Source organism: Lygodium microphyllum, chromosome 3, assembly GCF_053477565.2.
Source record: "Lygodium microphyllum isolate KBCC chromosome 3, Lygodium_microphyllum_v1.1.10, whole genome shotgun sequence".
NCBI classification, from domain to species: domain Eukaryota; kingdom Viridiplantae; phylum Streptophyta; class Polypodiopsida; order Schizaeales; family Lygodiaceae; genus Lygodium; species Lygodium microphyllum.
In genome coordinates, this window is record NC_141137.1 from 173,813,510 (window position 1) to 173,833,566 (window position 20,057).

General features: G+C 43.2%; 3 protein-coding genes across 3 annotated transcripts; 1 reads left to right on the plus strand and 2 right to left on the minus strand.

Moving 5' to 3' along the window:
* Positions 1-364: 364 nt before the first annotated feature.
* Positions 365-1,371, minus strand: LOC148039203 (uncharacterized). The gene is made up of 3 exons (XM_087675326.1): positions 1,270-1,371; positions 834-1,184; positions 365-745 (listed from the first exon to the last, which is right to left on the minus strand). The coding sequence occupies exons 1-3, from the start codon at positions 1,369-1,371 to the stop codon at positions 365-367; spliced, it is 834 nt and encodes a 277-aa protein (XP_087531452.1).
* A 15-nt stretch (positions 1,372-1,386) lies between these two features.
* Positions 1,387-4,000, minus strand: LOC148039204 (uncharacterized). Its single transcript, XM_087675327.1, has 4 exons — positions 2,890-4,000; positions 2,213-2,424; positions 2,048-2,127; positions 1,387-1,951 (listed from the first exon to the last, which is right to left on the minus strand). Exons 1-4 carry the CDS (start codon positions 3,980-3,982, stop codon positions 1,387-1,389), a joined length of 1,950 nt encoding a protein of 649 aa, XP_087531453.1. The 5' UTR covers positions 3,983-4,000.
* Positions 4,001-17,753: 13,753 nt separating this feature from the next.
* LOC148039205 (uncharacterized) lies at positions 17,754-19,540 on the plus strand. The gene is made up of 2 exons (XM_087675098.1): positions 17,754-18,356; positions 18,490-19,540. The coding sequence occupies exons 1-2, from the start codon at positions 17,832-17,834 to the stop codon at positions 19,492-19,494; spliced, it is 1,530 nt and encodes a 509-aa protein (XP_087531224.1). The 5' UTR covers positions 17,754-17,831; the 3' UTR covers positions 19,495-19,540.
* The last annotated feature ends 517 nt before the right edge of the window (positions 19,541-20,057 follow it).

Sequence of the window (20,057 nt, forward strand, 5' to 3'; positions counted from 1 at the left end):
GCCATCCAACAAGTCCACAACATCCCCGACTTTAAAGTTCGGCATACCTGTTTGCACCAAAGATACATTAGGAAACGTTAGAATACTTGGCGAGAAAGAGACTGACAGATGTAGAGGGGATGGTACTTACTGGCACAAACTCGAGTGCGAGTACGGGAGAGAAATCTGCGAGTCAAAAATAGCCTGCAAACCTACAAAACATGTAAAAATTAATATCATCTCAGCTCACATTGGCAAAACTGCTGAATTTTAAATTGAAAGATTTACAAAAGCAAAAGCAATCATGTCTCTCTCTCACTCTCTCTCCCTCCCTCTACAGAGGAGCAACACAGAATTTTAATTTGAAGGATTTACAAAAGCAAAATCAATTGTCCAAAGGTGTGGACACTTCATCCTGTAACATGTCCTCTTTAGAAATGTCTAGGACTAGCTCTAGATTGATTCCTAGACTAGCACTGATCTTGCTAACCGACGTAGCCATGTCATCTTCGTCAATAGATGGAGTTGAAACATCATCATTGTAGCCTTCAGATGAAACATCATCACTTCCACTTGACGAGTCATCACTTGTATCCTCTTCGGATATAACGGGTTGCAGTTGGCCACTTGTCTCATCATCCAAAAGCATGGCTTGCTCTGGCACAACTTCTTCTACTCCTCCCTCGTCGAATATATGTCGTGATCGAGGAGCTGTCTGAATAACATACCACCAGCTTGGATCTGAACGTGTAGGATAGAATACAACCTGGCAAAATAAATTTGCACAATGCACGTTATTAATATCGTTCCGGTGAGGTATTGACCTAAGATGTACAGCTATAGTAAGTACGTACCTGCTCACATTGATGGGGAAAAACAAACGTGTCATTTTTGTCTCTCCAGATGGCCTTGGAGTCAATAGCATAAAGACCACATGGATCACGGCGTACGGTGGCATTTCTTCCTCTCTTGATCACTTTGTACCATTTCACATCTAGAATAAAATGTGTGAATCTTCTATAGCTCACCTCCAAAATATCTTGGATCAACCCATAGTAATCAAGACGAACTTGCATATTCGTAGATGTACTTTCATCTTGATCGAACGTGGCCATCACTCCACAATCAAATGTTTTGCGATTCTTGTCTATTTTTTCCACTCGAAAATGAGTACCGTGTGACCATAAGGCATTATATTTGCGGTACTGTATAAAAGCAGAGTACATCATAGATCAAAACAACGTTACATTCAATCCAAGAGTTGATTATGTAATATAATCAAGTACTTACATGCCAGTCGGGCCCAAATGCGTACTCTTGCTCGTCAGGGGATATGAGTTCGCCATTTGCTTTTGCACTAGCAATCTTCCCTTGAATCCATGATGCACTCATACTCTTTGGAAGAAGTCATAGCCACTCGAGGTAGGGGATACCCCGATTTGTTTGGTTCCATTCTTCTCGAGCATGCATCTGTTCTTGTCTTGTTTTTTCATACAGCTCATACCACCTCTGCATGACATCACTGTTCATCATACAGTAATTGCTGACTTTAGTCCGCATTTCCTCACTAAATCGCTTTGCCACTCCATTGCCTTGCGGAACATCACCGAGCAATCGATCATCATCTCTTGTGCTCCACAACTCTGGCACATTCTTTTGAGAGCGTGAAAGATAGTCTGATACGAATACACATGACTCCTGTATCAACCATCCTTCAGCCATGGATCCCTTGGGTCGTGCTCTTTGCCTAACAAAGCCCTTGAGATTTTTCATGAATCGTTCTAAGAAAAACATCCATCGAGCATGTACAGTCCCTGCAATCTCAACCTCGTCCACCAAATGTACTAGCAGGTGGACTTGAATGGTAAGAATACTCGTAGGAAAATATTCTTCCAATAGACATACTGTCTCAATGGCATTTTCTTTTGCTTCCACAATTGTGTCAGGTTTGATTTCCTTGCAAGAGATCCACCTAAAAGCAAAGCCATAAAGTCATACATTAAACCAAACTCCTACGCATAAAAAGCAACTTGTTGTGTCATGTGATCAAATACGCGTCTATAGCTACCTCACTAATTCTCCCAGCTTGTATATTGCTTTGCGCACTGGATCCGTCAAGCATCCATTTATTGCAATTGGTAAGATAAACTACATGGCATGATGATCTGGAATAAGTTTAGGCACATCATAACATGTTGTATTTTATATATACAGAAACAATAAGACGTCATACCTGCAATAGTTTATGCCAATCATGGGTCTTTAGTCCAGAGAGACCATCATCCGTAGTGAAGCAGCCTTTCAAAGATCGCATAGTTCCTGTTGGCGTTTGGAACTTCTCAATAACTAGTTTCACTACGGACTTCTCTTGTTTGCTTAGTACCCATGGTGCTACCGGCATATTTCCATCCTCATCAATCCAAAGGTGTGGCATGCGGTTAACTTTCCACTAGGGGAAGTTTGGGCTTTGGAAGGGCCACTTATCTTGGCAGCGTACTTAAGGGGTGATTAAAGAAAAGGCCAATAGAGAAGGGAGAAGTGTGCAAGAATGTTGGGTTTTTAAGAGAGGTTCAAAGATTCCTTTAAAAGATGCTTTTTGCACTTTTTGCCTCAAAAAGTGGAGAGAATGTTTTTACAACTTTCGAAGCTCCATAACTTCTAGGTACATGCTCCAAATTTTGCGGAGATTGTAGATCCAAACTCCACTCGTCGAGAGCTTTCCATAGATATGTTACATGATATAGTTTTTCTTACTAGATTTCAAATTCAATTTTGACGAGAAATTTGAATTCAAATTATATAGCCGTTTCTTCTTTGAAAAAGAATCTTAGATTAACTTTTAATTAAATAAGTCAAATCTCTTTGACTGCCAAGATAAGTGGCCCTTCCAAAGCCCAAACTTCCCCTAATGCTCCAAGTCCCGGCGACAGCCAATAGTGTCACGCTGCCCATTTATATGATCCCATACTACCTGACCGACATTCTTAAATATATGCATTGGATCAAGAAGATGATTGATGAGCAAGTCATGCCAATAAGGCAAGCTGTGAAAGCAATTCAATGTTTTCATGCCTGGAGTCTTTGTCCTTGTCTGATCCCTCTTCTCCCAATGTTCAAACCAATCTTTTGCCTTCCATACGTATGGCTTTGCATCGTGCACCTTGCGTGGCCGCTTTGAACATCCCTCATCAAAATACTTACGATGACCTTCGTACACAACCTTCCTTAGGTCTGCAGAGTGCCTACTCATAAGACTCATACCACATGGTGGACATGCATAGTAGCCACTAGTTGATAGACCAGCAAGGTCTCCATACCCTGGGTAGTCATGCATGGTCCACATGAGAATCGCCCTCAACTTGAAGTGTTTGCTTTCTCCAGATCTGGAATTGTCCACCACTTCTATACCATTCCACAACATATGCAACTCTTGTAGTAGAGGTGCAAGATAGACTTGTAGATTTCGAGGTTTCCTTTTGCCAGGGACAATAAGAGATAGAAGCAAGTGCCCTTTCTTTATGCATAGCCATGGAGGTATGTTGTAGTTCACCAGAACCACCGGCCATGTTGACCACTTTGTTGACCTTAGACTGTATGGATTGACACCATCTGTTGCTAGGCCAAATCTTAAATGTCTGGGCTCTTTAGCAAACTCTGGCCATTGTTCTTCAATGTGCTTCCAAGCTTTGCAATCCGCAGGTACTCTTAATGTGCCATCCTTTGAACGCCCCTTCTTATGCCAAGACATCATGTTTGCAATAGATTTACAACGAAACATGTGACGTATCCGTGGAATGATGGGAAAATGCCTCACCACCTTACATGGGACCTGTGTGCCTTGGAGATCTTCTCTGTAGCGATTCATCCCACAATTAGGACACGTGTGGAGTGCTTCGAATTCGCCTTCATATAGTACACAATCATTTGGACATGCATGGATGCATCTGTAGTCCATTCCCACTGTAGCTAATAACTTTTTGGCATCCGCACGAGTGTCGGGCATACAATTTCCAACTGGCAATATTTTGTGGATCAATTGGAACAATGCAAAGACACTTGCATCAAACCAACCAAAGGTTGCTTGCAAGTTCAAAATTGACAGCACAGCTCTCAACTTTGAAACTTTTGCACCTTCATACAATGGTGCTTTGCATGCATCCCTTATGAATCGCTCTCTGGGATCCTGCACTCTGGAATGCCCTGTTTTTGTATCTGTAGGCATTGTATTTGTGACCAATGCCTCTATCATATCATCCATGGCATCGTCGGGTAATTCAACTGGTGCCTCAACCTCTTCTGTTCGCATTCGCTTCTCTGCTAGGTGCTGGATTGTGGACTTCGTTTGTGGTCTCTCTATTGATATATGTGGAGATATATCAACATTTGCTCTCTATGATACAACACAAAATCCACAAATACAGACATCATTAATCAATGCTTCGATACATTCATATTATGTACGAACATCATTGATATATTACCGTGTCATGCCGACGAGCTTGTTCAAAAAGTTGACGATCAAATTCACCGTGTTGTTTTATGTGTTCCAATGCAATCCTGCGACGTCGTCTTTTTTGCCACTTGCATAAGTTGCAAGTACACATAACCCACTCCTCCTCCCATTCAGCCGATCCTACTCTTGTTGTTGAACCTTCCATGTTGTACACCTATTGCCATCATAGGTGACGGAAACGGCCATGTGCCATGGAGAAAATTTAAAAAACGCCCAAAAAACGCAATTTTTTACGCATGCAGACCACTTTTTTCTACTAAACACCACCAGCGAACACAAAAAACTATATACACACGTCAAAATACATGTATTAAAGGCAGCCTAATCACACATGCAAGAAAAAAACCATGTGACATGGAGAAAATTAAAAAAACGCCCAAAAAATGCAATTTTTTACGCATGCGGACCACTTTTTTTTACTAAACACCACCAGCGAACACAAAAAACTATATACACACGTCAAAATACGTGTATTAAAGCCAGCCTAATCACACATGCAGGAAAAAAGCCATGTGCCATGGAGAAAATTAAAAAAACGCCCAAAAAACGCAATTTTTTACGCATGCGGACCACTTTTTTCTACTAAACACCACCAGCGAACACAAAAAACTACATACACATGTCAAAGTACATGTATTAAAGGCAGCCTAATCACACATGCAGGAAAAAAGCTATGTGCCATGGAGAAAATTAAAAAAACGCCCAAAAAGCGCAATTTTTTACGCATGCGGACCACTTTTTTCTACTAAACACCACCAGGGAACAGAAAAAACTACATACACACGTCAAAATACATGTATTAAAGGCAGCCTAATCACACGTGCAGGAAAGAAGCCATGTGCCATGGAGAAAATTAAAAAAACGCCCAAAAAACGCAATTTTTAATGCATGAGAACCACTTTTTTCTACTAAACAACACCAGCGAACACAAAAAACTACATACACACGTCAAAATACATGTATTAATCACACATGCAGGAAAAAAGCCATGTGCCATGGAGAACATTAAAAAAACGCCCAAAAAACGCTATTTTTAACGCATGCGGACCACTTTTTCGATCCATCAGACCCTATGTCTCCATATGTGGATAGCTGTTCAGGCTCGTTTTGTTGTGGAATGGCATCAAACTCTTGAAAAGGAGCGGATTCAAGCATCTGACTTCCATCCTTTGCTTGTCTAACCTCAGTCCACAATTATTGAGGCCATTGTTCTTATACCTCAGGTATCATAGATGAGATTTTGTCGGTTGAATTTGGAACTTGAAGAGGGTACTCCTTTTGAGGTGTGTGGGCATGATTTCCCTCTTGTTTCTTGCGTTCTGGCTCATGCACCAAGTTATGCTATGGACTTGGTTGCTGTACAATTTGGGGTAACATAGGTGGAGTATTCGGAGAGGATTTCTCAATCAAAGACTCTACTGCTTTGATCAGATGGGTATACATTTGTAAGCGCTCATTCTCTAAAGTTGGATCAGGATATGCTCTCCACCTATCCTCTTGGGTCTGGCTTAGTTTTAGTCTTGCTTCAAAAGCTTCGAGCATTGCTTGCAATGGCTCAAATACTTTGTCTACGAGAACTGATCCGCCTGATGTTTCAGTTGCCGCAGCTTGTTTTTCTCGTTCAAGTCAAGCCTTTCTTCTTGCCCGTCTTGCCTTCGATGAGCCTCGTCGGCTCTTAGAAGTCTGGGTGCTAGTCTCACCTGATTTAACTTGACTTGCATCCTTGTTCTCAGCTTGTTTTTGAGCCTATGCCCGAGTTACAATGTTGACTGGTACCACTGGCTCACTCTCAGAAGTAGATGGACATCCATTCATCCCAATCTTGTTCAATGGCATTTTGTTTCTAAGATTAGGATGACTTGGACAATCTGAGAAAATATGTTTTATACCACAATCTACACAGTACCCTTGAGATAGGGTCTTCTTGACTGGACAATCCTGAACCCAATGGTTGCCTTTATAATGAAAGCATGAGATTGTTTTTCTAGGCTTTGGTCCTCTGGGTGGTGGTCTAATCATCTGATTGCTATTTTGCAATCCTCCACCTGCTAGAAACATCAAGGTATTGTAGTCCATCGAATGATAATCTTGTGGTTTTGATCCAATACCCTGCATGTTTTGTGTTTGGGTTTGAGTGGTTGGCCATGTTTCAGTTGAGTACTCTTCTTCATTGTCAGGAACTTCCTTAATATATGGAGCTGATGGTACTATGGCCAGCTCATTTGGTTCTGCTTATTGTACATATCTCACCACTGCTTGTTGGTTAATGGGTAACGATGGTTGTTGACCCAATACCGGTTGCACGTTATCTAATCTAGGCAAAGCTTGTGCTTGTACAGATTGATGCCTAGGTGGTGGTGGCAATAGTAATTGCGCTCCACACCTGTTTTGATTTCTAGGCCAGTGATAGCAATCAAATGCCTCATGATTGGTGTACCTATTGCAGTTTCCACTTGCTCACATGCGGTGGTGGTGGAAAGTTGTGTGTGGGGTATCCAGGACATTGAGGCATTGCATGATCACCTCCACATGTGCCACAACTTTGAGGTCTAAGGGCTTCTTGTCCTTGAGGTACAGTTTGTTGACTTGTGCTAGGAAGGCCTAGCCTCTTCAACAGACATTCAGCCAAAGCCTCAGTATCCAGAGGGGTTGTCACCTTATCATCATCCCCTATCCTGTTGGTCTAGCTAGTTGGCATGGATTTCTTTGAAGATTCCTCCTCATCATATAAGTCACAATTATTTACAAGGTCAATAGCCTCTCTAGTACACTGTTCAATTGTGGTAAATCATTTGGAGTAAACATCTTTTTTCAGATGGGGATTTTAGAGTCCTTCTAGGAAGAGGGATACCAAGCGTTCTTGAGTTGGAAGCTCAGCTTTTGGACATCTTGAGATGTACTCCTTAAACTATTGGCTTCATCTTTTACAATTTCGTTCTCAACCTGTTTAAACCTATGGATCATTCCCACTGTATCGTGCTTGATTCCACTTTTTGTAAACTCTTCTATGAACTCTTTTTTGAGTTCATCAATGCATTGGAATCTCACGTGATCCAGGGTATTAAACCAGGTTAAGGATTTTTCTTCTAAGGTCAAGCCAAATCCCTCATACTAGACTCTGAAATCCGTAACCTACTCAGCTATAACCACTTGCATGAATAGAGCTAAGTGGTTGTACGGATCTCCTTTTCCATTAAACTTCTTTCCTACCCACTTTTGCACTTGTGAGGGTCTAATCACCCTAGGTTGGTATGGCATCTGATAATGCACATAGGGTGGTAGATACCCTGCTTTCCTGGTGGTAGGGTCACTTGTAGCACATTGATTTGTGGTTGAGTTGGTCCTTGAACGACCGGATAACCACCATTAAGATTCTGAGTTCCCTGATATGTGTTTAGGTGCACTGGATCTTGGATGCCTTGGTTTTGCATTGTAGGCTGCCCTTCAAGCACTGGAGCTTGTTGTGGATAGATGTTATGCTGCAGTCCAAAAAGTGGTCTGAATTTTGGAGAAGTAGTCTGAGATATTGCCGGGTAGGCAAATCTATTTGGAGGAGACCTAGGGTGGTAAAACCTCTAGGTTCCTTGGCTCTAATCCCCTCATTTGAGTTCCCAAATACATCTCGGGATACATGAATATTCCAAGATTTATCCTTGTATGTGGTCATTGCTGGTAATGATTTTATCGCCGAGAATCCATTGCACATGTATTTCTTTGCTTCACTCTCTGGTATAACTTCAAAATTTTGCTTGTAACTGTCTTGATATGTCACATTTGGAATGGACATATCATCGGCAAGTATATATAAAATCTTGATATCCGTTAGGGTAATCCTATCTGAACATATTGCCCGATAGAAGCCTCTAATTTGAGCTTCCTGATCGTCCATATGGTAGAGCCCTACTGAGGTATCATCGGTCAGAACATGCTTAACCATAATCGAGTCAATAAACTTGACATGTTCACCAACTGGAGTGGGAGGTTGTGGTTTCATAGCCTTGTATGTATCCCGTATTTCCTCAATCTTAGGCTGTTTGGAAACCAACTTTCCCAATCCATCTACCTCATCGGGGTGTGATGTGACTAAGTATATATCTCCATCCCTACCAATATAAAGATCTCCCTGATATTCAACCTTTGGTTCAGGCTGAAACTCAGTCAAGATATCTTCCACCTTGACACACGTTCTACCGAATAGATCCCCATAAATATTTGCATAATGTGCATTGTTATACAGATGAGTGAGTGTCATACTGAAGTTCTTGGATTCCTGGAGCGAAGATTCAAGGGTAGGTCCGGACTCTTCAATCAGATTTGTACCAAGTGAGGCCATTTCGAACGAGGTATCCAGTGAGTTTCCTAAGCTTGTGAATGCTGTTTCAAGTTCACCAAATAGGTGAATGTTCTCCTTACCGAACACCCTACTTTGAATCTCTCTTTCACTCTGAATGCCAGATTTTATCTCCAAACCAAATCTTGAAAGCATATGTTCAATAGTAGGTCCAGATCTTTTCTTGGTCTGTCAAAATTGGTACGCTCGAATCCACTAATCAGAATTTAAATTTCAGCTCCAAATTTTCTTGCTCCAAGGATATTGTCTGGTGATGTTAGATGCCTTGTCTGGTGATTTTAGTCCCTGTTTCACAAGAGAGCTGAATTTAGCAGTTAATTGGTCTAACTCCGCTCTGCTAAGCTCTTGGATTTAGCTTTTGTGTTTGTCATCTTATTGACTTTTTGTTTACATCCTCTTGTAAGCCTTTCCCGCTGCTTGGTACCTCGATTTTAGTTTTCCAATCAGAGTTTGGGATTATGTCTTTCTTTCAGCTTTTCTACCGTATAACCTATGCACAGGATTATCAGGACAATCTATAGTAGATGCAGCCTATCGATCTGCTTAGGGTCAAAATATCCACCACTCTTCTGGGCCTATCTTCCCTTGAAGTTATTTTGAGATTGTACACCTCCAACGTTACTAGAATCTGGGATGATTAAGAGCCCCAATTCGAGCTCTTAGATTGGTCTTTGACAAGTTTATGGCACTAGGTTGCGTGTAATAGTCTGGGTTAATCTTTTTCCCAAAGCCCTACAGAAAACAAATACCTTCACTGGCCTGGTCTGGACCAATTGGGATGTTCTAAGTGACTGAATTAGTCCTGGTTGGAGTGGTCAGCAGGCTGAGGGCTAGGATAAAAAGGAAATACTCTCCACACCCTTAGTAACGGTCTGAGGGCAGTCAAACTGCCTTGGAGCGGTTCTCCTGGCTTCTAGCAGTTCTAGAATGAATTCGTGCTCTGTGGAAATTTTCGCCGGAGCCTCCTACCGGGGCAGTTAAGGTTCAGCCAAACAATTGTTATGGTAAAATATTGGGATTGGAGTTTTCAATCTGGATGGGCTTACAAACAGGCTGCCTCAAGTGAGATGAGGGTTTTGGCCGTTTCAACACAACTCCATTTCAAATCTGGGCCGTCCAAGATTCTTTCCAAGTCACATGGGCCGTCTCAAGTCTCTAAAGGATTATTTCAAGTCCAGCGCACACGTGGTAGGGGCCTGAGGATGTTTACAGCCTGGAGCAAGTTAGCTTTTGACTTAAGGGCCAGAGGAGAATATTGTGAAACAAGGCCGGAGGACACTCTAAGCAAATGTTGGGGAACGGCTGTACAAAGCAAGGGTCGAAGGTTAGCTTTGACGCGAGAGCAAAGAGTGTATAAATTGCTTTGGGCCGGAGGACTTCTTGTACTTTAGGGGCCGGAAGGCAACTGCTGTGTTAGGGCCGGAGCACAAACTATTGCCTTGCTACTACCTTGAATCATGCTGCAAAGCCTTTAGGGGCCGGAGCTCACTTAGTGTGACACAACTATCACCTTGCTCGGGGGCCAAAGGACATAGTACGTCTCAGAGGGCAGGACTACAATGACTTTGTGGGGCCGGAGATGCATAACACGGTGAGGTCCGGAGCTTAGGGCCAGGATATTGTCCTTGGGGGGGCCGGATAACAACCACCTTGGTTTGGCAGCGCTGGGCCATAGGAGCGTTACATTGCAAGGCTTGTACCTAGGGCCATAGGATAATTGAAAAGCGTGGGCCGGAGCATGTAGTGGGATGCAAGGCAGGGTACCGGACACTAGGGGCCAGAGTTACGGGATCTTCCTAGGGGCGGGATTACACACTCGGGGCTGGAGCAATACGATTGGCCTTGGGCCGGAGCTGGAGTCCGTGCTTTAGAGGCCATCACAATGTCTGGGCCGAAGCAACTATGTATGGGCCGGAGTAAGGTGGTTTCACCTAGGGCTGGAGGAAAATCACTGTTGGGGCAAGAGGGCATATATCTGCATTGGGGGCCGAACCTCGACTTCGTATGCACAGGGCCAGAGCATGAAAATTTTGTTGGGGCCAGAGCACGTTAATTTTGCACCATGGGGCCGGATCAGGACGTGTGCATGGGGTGTTGCGGGGGCCGAAGGGAAACCTTAATGCTAGGGGCCGGAGTTTATTTATCCCACCAAGGCCTACGTGGGCCAGATTAAGACACAGAGAGGACTGGAGTAGGATTTTGTGGGGCCGGACCACGTGTAGGGAGGGGCTGGATGCTGATAGGGCTGATGGCAGGTTGGGGCTGGAGTGAGACTAAGCAGTTCAGGGGCCGGAGCAGACTTAGGATGTTGGGGGGCCGGAGTAAGATGCTACATGGGTGGTGCAGACGCTGGGCCGTAGGCAAGGTGCTACCTGACGGGGGCCGGAGGAACCTGTGCTGCACGCAGAGCCGGAGGCAGTACCAACTTGTACGGGCCAGATGGTGGTTATGGGGGCCGGAGCCAAATGGTGGGTATTAGGGCCGGAGCTTAAATCTGCCTTGGGGGCCGTATGAAGGTCTAGGGGGTGCTGCACTATAGCCTTGCAGGGCCGGATCAAGTTAGGGCCGGAGTAGGTACTAATAGGAGGGGCTGTAGCAATACTTAATGAGGGCCGGATCAAGATAGAATCGTTGCAGGGGCCGAAGTAAGACCAAGGGCCAGACACCAAGGTGTAAGGAGGGGCCGGTGGTGGTCTGGAGGGTGATGGCCATAGACACAAGGGCCGGACCACAATGCCACCACCTCGGGGGCTGGACCACGACTATCCCTCCAAAGCCGGAGCAGTTTCACGCTGGGGATAGGGCCGGACTATGATGCTATATGCACAGGGCCAGAACAATACACTTGTTGTAGCGAGGGGCCAGATGTATAGCGCTTAGGGGCCGGATGAGAACTAGCCCTCCAAGGCCGGAGTGCAGAGACGTTATACCAGGGGCCGGAGGGTGCCTCTGGGGTCAAAAGAATATCACCTAGGCAAGGGCCGCAGAAGAATAACACGGCGAGGGCCGGGAGTATAAGAATGACACACGGATCGAACCACACCTAGGGATCAAGGGCCGTAGAGGAAAAGGAGGCCGTCTCACTACAAGTCAAGTATCCCAAGTGCCCGGCCGTCTCAAGACTAGCCTGAAGACCGCCATCTGACTCAATCTCATGGTCAGAGTAGAACTGGCTCACAGTGAGACTAGTGCACAATTCGATCATGTACACATAGACCTGATCAACCTACAAGCACACAACAAGTATACCAGACAAGCTACGGACAACTAAATCCTGCCTAACTGACCTATCTACACAAAACGTAGCTAAAGGTAGGAATTCGGGTCAGAAGAGACCTCGTGAACGACTCTGGTCTCCTACTAGCCTAGGCACTCATCCCTGGCAATGGCGCCAAATGTTCTACAGGTTGCCACAGCTAGTGGGAACTCTGGTAACATCAAAATGTCACACCAGGGACAGAGCGGACTCGGCTAGAGCATGGAAGCATCCACGCAGGCATCACAAGGTGGACGGAGGTCACACTAGAGTCAATCACAGGTAGAAACTACGGTCTCAGTCTCTAGCTAAATAAGGACAATCAATCTGACAAGTGCTCACAACCTACGGTGGCTAAATTGCACTAAATAGAAAGATTAACAACTTAATTAGTTTCATTCACACCTAAACACACACACACACACAGTCAAACTGAAAATGTAAGCCTTGGGAGTGAAGAGCATAGAGAGAAAGAACTTGCTTCAAACAATGCGCAAAACATGCTTGTGTACATGGAGTAGTGAGCTCCAGAAGTTCTTGCGGCTCGCGGCTCGTTCTTCTCTTCTAAACCCAGATGGGATTTTAGCCTTGATAATTGGTCATCTTTATAAAACACGGATTTGAGAGAACGCATCATACCCGTCGAAGTGCAGATAGACTTGTTAATTTGCTTCACAATGCGCTCTTTTTTAGTGGACAAAACCCAAGGAGTGCAAGGTATAAGTTGCAAGTGACCATCAGTACTCCAAAGCGCCTCCATCTTTCCTACCTCCTTTAAATCCATTCGTGCCCCTGTAGTATCTCTCTTTCCTATGATGTGGTCCCTTAGTAAGTTGCCCACATTCTTAAAAATATGCATGGGATCCAACAAGTGGTTGATATCATAGATGATTTTAGTGGCTATATATCGCCAAATGGCTATACTTTACATAAAAATGACTTAAGTTGTGTTTTTAACCTACTCGGCCTGGGCGGCCGGACACAACTTGGCCTAATGACTCAAATATTAAAATAATACAACTCTAGAAGCACATTGGCCCCGACTCATATAGGGATTTGGCTATTTTTAGTAATTGAAGTCAACTGGGCCCACCGATGCCGGAAACCAAAAAATTTAAAAAGTCTCGTACTTGGCCGGCAGCTTCCCTGGGACACATCCACCATCTTTGGCACTTCACATCGGCCTTTCTCATGCATCTTTGGTCAGTTTTAACTGGCCAATGCTAGACGGGAACACATCTCTTCACTAAGAAGAACACCAACCACATTCTTGTAGCTGAGAGCACTAGTAGCAGAATTGCTCATAGCCATGACCATACTATCCCAGCTATCTGGTAGAGAAGACACTAGAACTAGAGCATTAAGCTCATCATCTAAGTTAAATTCCAGTACCTGAGTTGGCCAATGAGGTGGTTAAACTCATTTAAGTGTTGCGTAATAGAGCCACCATCCACCATATTCAAGTTCAACTGGCATTTCATCAGAAAGACCTTGTTGGATACCAAAGGTTGTTTAAACATAGTACCCAATAGCTACATAAGCCCTCTTGTAGTCTTCTACTATGATATGTTGAAGGCAACTAAAGAAGCCAAAGACAACCGGATAGTCCCCAATGCCTTCGAGTCAAGAAGCATCTTGGCTTATGCCTTCTAGCTTCTTGTCCAAACGTTCTAATGGCAAGTAAAGATTATCTTCTATCTGCATCTTTCAATACTAATAGTTCTTGCAATCAAACTTCTCTATCTTCAATTTTCAATCTTCTTCCATAACTCCCACTCGACAAAGAAACTCCTCCTCCTTGAGTGTTTAGCACCCATAGATAACATGACATTAGCTCACAAAACTTGCTCTAATACTAGTTATTAGGAAACAAGCATGTCTGCTTGCCCTAGCCCAGGATCCCAATCTACCTTTTAAGCTAAATAAGAAGTCTGTGTGCAGATATATGTAGTAAGTAACTTAAGAGAAAAGATAACAGAAAGAGACTTTGCACAGGATGTAATGTGGTTCACCAAAGTTATTCTGGCTACATCCACGAGAGAAATAGAACATTTCTTGATTCAGAGGAGGATTACAAGAGGTTTTTTCACCTCTACACACGCACACACACACACACACACACACACCCAAACAGGTACCTAGATATGGATTTCTCTGATCACTCTGCTCAATCCTTCACACCACTCAGACAAGTGCTCAAGCAACACCCTTTTGTCAGATGGCTCCATGCTAGAGGCACCACCCTACACTAGGAAGAGCATAGACCCACTCTACACTCCTGGCAGACAATGCCTCAACACTAGAAACACCTCCCTTGCTAGAAAACACAAACTACTCGGCAAATCACAACCACATACACCAAGGCATAGCACTGTATCTGCAAAACGAGAGCTACCTATTGAATTTGCAGCCCCACAATGCCTGCAATGTAGCCACACACTTTTCCTAGAAAAGCAATTCTGCCAAAAAATTCCTTCTACTGAATTTAGCTACTATTTTTAATAGATTTCATGCAAGTTGTTATTTGTTGATTTCCCACAACTTAGTACATGCAAGGCAAGTCCAAACCAGTCCTATGTCTAGCTCATGTGCTAGAGTTAATTCTTGGTACTAACCCATGTGCTATTCGAAAGTCCTGGCCTAGGCACCTAGCTAGTAGATCAGGCTCCATCCTCATAACAATATATTGGTGCACTAAAATTTTTAAGATGAGTTATTGATGGCCGCTTGTTGAACAATAGTTTGTATGGTGTGGTGTTGAAAAGAAACTAGTGTATTGCCACTTCTATATAGAGCATGTCATAGGCATTGAAAAGCAAATTAGTGTATGGTGTGGTGTTGAAAAGCAAACTAGTGTATTGCCACTTCTATATAAAGCATGTCATAGGCATTGTTTCCTCCCAATAGGAATGCAAGAGTCCACTATTATGACCTGCCCTTGCAACCTAAATGAGGATGCAATTCTTTCTTTCTATTATGCCATTTTGTTGTGGATGATTAAAGTGAGCTTGTGGAAAATGCCATGTTCTTGACATAGAGCTTTAAAACCATTGGAGACATATTCTCCACAGTTGTCAATGCAAATCACCTTAATATAGATTGTTTTCCAAGTAAAGAATAAAGATTTGGGTATTTTGAGAAACCATTAATAAATGTGAGGACGTACTTGTTGCCTATCAATGATGAGTTTTGCATGGGGCCACATATAACCAAGTGGATTAATGCCAATGACTCTTGAGAAGTTAATGTAGAGCATGATAGAGAAAGTTGTTGGCTTCTCCAAGTACATGCAATCCTCACAAAAATGTATGGCCATGATATGTTGAGGTAGCCCAACCACTAGCCATAGGCTAATTGCTTGTTGGTCATGTGTTGAAGGGCTATATGGTGGACATGGCTCATGTATTAGTTCTCATTGAGGGTCTCCTCTTAGCGGGGTTCTTAAGATTTGTTGTTGTAGCTCTTGCTTTGGTGATGGTCAAGATAAGAGGATAGAATCTACCCTCCCTGGGACATTACAGAGTGAGATCTTTATCTTGTGCATTATGGGCCTTGTTGTTCCATCTTGGTATTGTGCACTCAACTTTCATGCCATTTCTTGTTGTGGCTCTTTCTTTGGTAATGGTCGAGGCAAAAGGATAGAGTCTACCTTCCCTAGGACATTGTAGAGTGATATCTTTGCATTGCGTGTTGTGGGCCTTGATGTTTCAACTTTCGTGACATTGTTTATTAATTTACTAATTGAGATCAAGTTTTTCTTCATTTTTGGTACATAGTAAACCTTGCTTGCTTGAGTAGATTGATCATTGGGTAGCTTGATGAGATGACATCTCCATATCGTTGGGCATGCTCAACACTAACATCACCCAAGCACACTTCAAGAAGGTGGTTGAGTTTTGTAAACTTTATTAACCACTCAAAATGAAAAGTTAGGTGGTGAGTTGTTTCGACATCTAGGTATCAAATAGTTTTGACATTAGCAACATGCTGGTCCATGCTATAGTAGCAAATAGCCTCATTGTTGGCGTGTATATTTTCTCACCATAATAAGTAGATTTCTCAATGTAGCGAGTTTGAGACTTTTCTCTTTCCATCGTACGTGCTTAGAATTGATAAATTTGCAATTGAGAGTCTGCATAGGCAGGGGATATATGATCCAATATTGCGACCTAAGACCTTGGATTTGAAAAGTGATTTCATCTTTTGAAATCGAGACTTTACTTCTTCCACTTGTTTCACACTTGTGTCCTTGTGTCACTTGATTTTTTTTTGCTCTAAATTCCTTTCTTTTAGCCATTGTTCGTGCTTTAGGTCCCTCGGCTCTACCCTTAATTGCAAATGCCAACCCATCTCTTTTATGTATCTTTGCTTTTTTTTTCTTGTGTATGTTTTGAAAGCATATTGTTTTTAGTCGTTACTAGAGCTCATTTAGTCATGCTGGGAACATTATGGATATTCTACTTATCATCATGCTTATTGCATATGTAAGTAGTTTGTTACAAATTTGGGTTTTGGATAAATCATGAGCATGTTGCTTTGTATTTATTCACACTGTTGGTGAGGGTAGGTGGGCTTCGATGTATTTGACAATCAATTCATTAGAAAGTGTTTGAGGTGTATGGGAACTTTCTAAATTGGAACTTTTGTAAAATCTTTAGTTTCCGTTTAAAACTAATCATAGATACTTTTTTTCAAATTTAAATGGTTTTAATCACAAAGGCTTTGGGAAAATTTTTAAAAAGGTGATTTCAATAGTCTCGTAAGGGGTCTGGGGTTTGTAACGTGCATCAATTAGCCTCCACAAAAAACTTTTTTTTTAATCAATGAAAAGAAAGACACACCCAAAATTAAAAGTAAAAAAAGAAGAATTTGTCAATTTTTATACTAAACCATATGAAAAATACTCTATTTCTTTCAAAGCAAAGTTAAAATTTATCCAACAATTTGCAATTTCAATCGGTTGAAAATACACAAAAAGCCAATTTGTTGCGAACACTAACGTACATGCTAGTTCGGACTAAGAGACAACGCTTAAAAAAAAAACTGATTTGAAAAAAATAAAAGTAAAAGATAAGAGTATCTTTTGAATTAAATAATGAAGTATTTCTAAGGTCCATCTGTAAGAAGAAAGTAATTTCTTTCTTTTATTTAGCCTTTGATCTTGCCAAGATCCAAGATGCCCTTTGAATTTTATACTCTAACTTTATCCAATTGCTCAAAGCTCACAAGCTTTAAAAAAAATTTAGTGATTGTGAATTTCAACCAACGCCTTTAAGTTCAAATAGATTACTTTATCCAATGGCTCAAAGCTCACAAGCTTGAAAAAAAAATTAGTGATTGTGAATTTCAAGCAACGCCTTTAAGTTCAAATAGACTTTTTTTACAAAAGCTTTTAAGCCTTGGGAGGTATCCACGTCTTTTCTTCGTCGAAGATACAAAACCACTACTGAATGTTTATCTTTTCAGTATTTCTTAATCTATAAACGACTTGGTCAATCGAACAACGCTTGACCCGTACTCTTGTGATCGCGATGTCCTGATTTGTTAATGGTTGCCAAGTTGCCAACTTGCCTGTGATGAGAGACAGAGAGAGAGAGACGAAGGTCCTCTTTCGCCCTCTCTGCGTGCCTTTAAATAGCGACCAGCTGCGAGGAAATGTCCCTCCGCTCACTGCTGCTCTTGTAGTATCGAATTCAGCCTATTATCTAGTTCTCTCGTAATTAGTTTATAAGATGGCTGCTCCTGTAGGAGTGTTCCAAGGTTACGACTCTGTGGTAGGGGTGGGGCTGAGCACGGCGGTGGAGGGGGAGACCCAGTCAGTGGGCGGCACGAGCTTCGTGAACGTCGACATCTGCACCACCAGCACGGAGCTCATGGACTTTCTGCAAGTAGACCAGTCCCTGACTGTGGGCTTCGCTCCCGTCATCAGCGTCTCTCAGAAGATGCAGTTCATCCAGAGCCTTAACCTCACCACCTTCTCCACCTCCATTGTCGTCTTTTCCCGCCACACGCAGGGTCAAGAGCTGGTTAGACAGGTGCGTCTCCGCGATGGCATTACTGCGCCCACCGAGGATGATGAGCTTCGTGACTTTATAGGTACCTATGGGGACAGCTATCTCTCAAGCTGCACCATCGGGGGTGAGTACTACGCCGTCTACACCTACTTCTCCACATCTGCAGAACAGAAGATGGAGTTGCAACTGGAGATGGAAGCATCGGGCCTCTTCAAGGGTGTGAACGTGGATGCCTCCCTGCAGGTAATCACTCTACTGTTGTAGTAGAGTGTCGACAAGCCTTTCTTTCATTTTTCCTGACATGAAACACTTCGCTAATCGTGCCAATCAGGCTCACATAATCTTATTTTGAGAACGACATTGATTGCACTTGCAGACAAAAATCAGCCGTCTTAACAGCTCTCAGAAACGCCGCATCTCCTTCCAACAACGCATGTCTGGCATGGCCAACCCTGCATTCCCCTCCTCCGACGACATCACAGACTTTGCCTCGAAATTTCCCTCCATGGAGCTCACAGCTCCGAAGATCATTCAGTGGACCACTTCAGGCTATGAGCGAGTTCCAGAAATTGGCCGCAAGTTCAAGCTGGTCGCCGGAAACCGCGAGCTGCTAACTGGCCGTGATGCTTCCATGACCCTGAGCAAGCTGAGGAACCTGCAGGAGGACATCAAAGCTCTCCAGCATGTGTACGCTTTCTATGGGGGCTATGCTGGCGACGCCAAGTTGAATAATGTGCAGGCACAGGCGGAGGAGGACGAGAGGAGAGTGCGAGATTTGATATCCGCATATAGGGAGGATCCCACGCAGCCCCTCCGAGGTCCCTTGGCTCTGCATTCACTTGCAAATGGCAGCCCATCTCTCGAGTATGTGGTGGAAGTGTTTGGCGAGAAAAAGGTGCTTGGGCATACGACATTCGATGATGTGGATCTCACTACATACTTTGACCAGCACAGAAAGATTACTGCCATTCAGCTGCGCACCAGTCCATCGCTACTCAGCTGCATTGTTGTCACCTACACCGACGACAAGGGCACAGTAACGGTCACCCATGGCACTCATGACAGCGATCCTGGCAGTATGCTAACCCGCCAGTTGGTGGTGCGGCCTGGCCACTTGATCACTATCGTGTCTGGCAATTATAGTCGAGTCCCCCCCTGGGTCCCCGGCGCCTCTAATATGGATGAGGTGGTGACTGCGCTCCATGTAGGTCTTGACAATGGCGAGTCCATTGAAGGCGGTGCCTTTGTCGGCTCCTCTTTCAAATGGACTGTCAAGCGCACAGGAGCATTCCTCTTGGGCTTCCGAGGTAGCAAGGCTCGGTTCATTGATGTCCTTCAACTTGTCTACGCTTCCTTCCGCCCCGCCAGCTGGTCCGTTTAGTTATCGAGTCTTTAACTATGATATTTCTTTGTGTTTGGATTGGCAACATGCCCCATGCTATTATGATGTTGTGTTGTATCAACTCTTTAGGATTTCCACGATATTTCTTGCGGTGTGTTTGGTATTAAAGAAACTTTGGGGTCAAAGTTAGGCCCTCTAAAAAAATGCCATGTTATAAGATTCTCTAAAAGTTGGACGTACAATAAGATTTTTGCAAACAAGTTTCAAATTTTGCTGAGTTTATACAATTAGATTTTATTCATCAAGAGTTTTCTAATGATATATGGGTTGATAGGGTGTAGGGTGCTACTAAAAGATGCCTTTTCTCTTAGAAATATTCAACATGACATTGAATATTCAACGTGACATTGAATATTCTTTAAAAAAAAGACATCTTTTAGTAGTATCCTTGGCTCACATCCACACCTTATCAACCCATATATCATCAAAAAGCTCTTAATGAGTAGAATGTAACTGTATAAACTTCGCAAAATTTGGGGCTTGTTTGCAAAAATTTTACTGTGCATCCAACTTTTGGGGAATCTTGTGACATGGCATTCCTT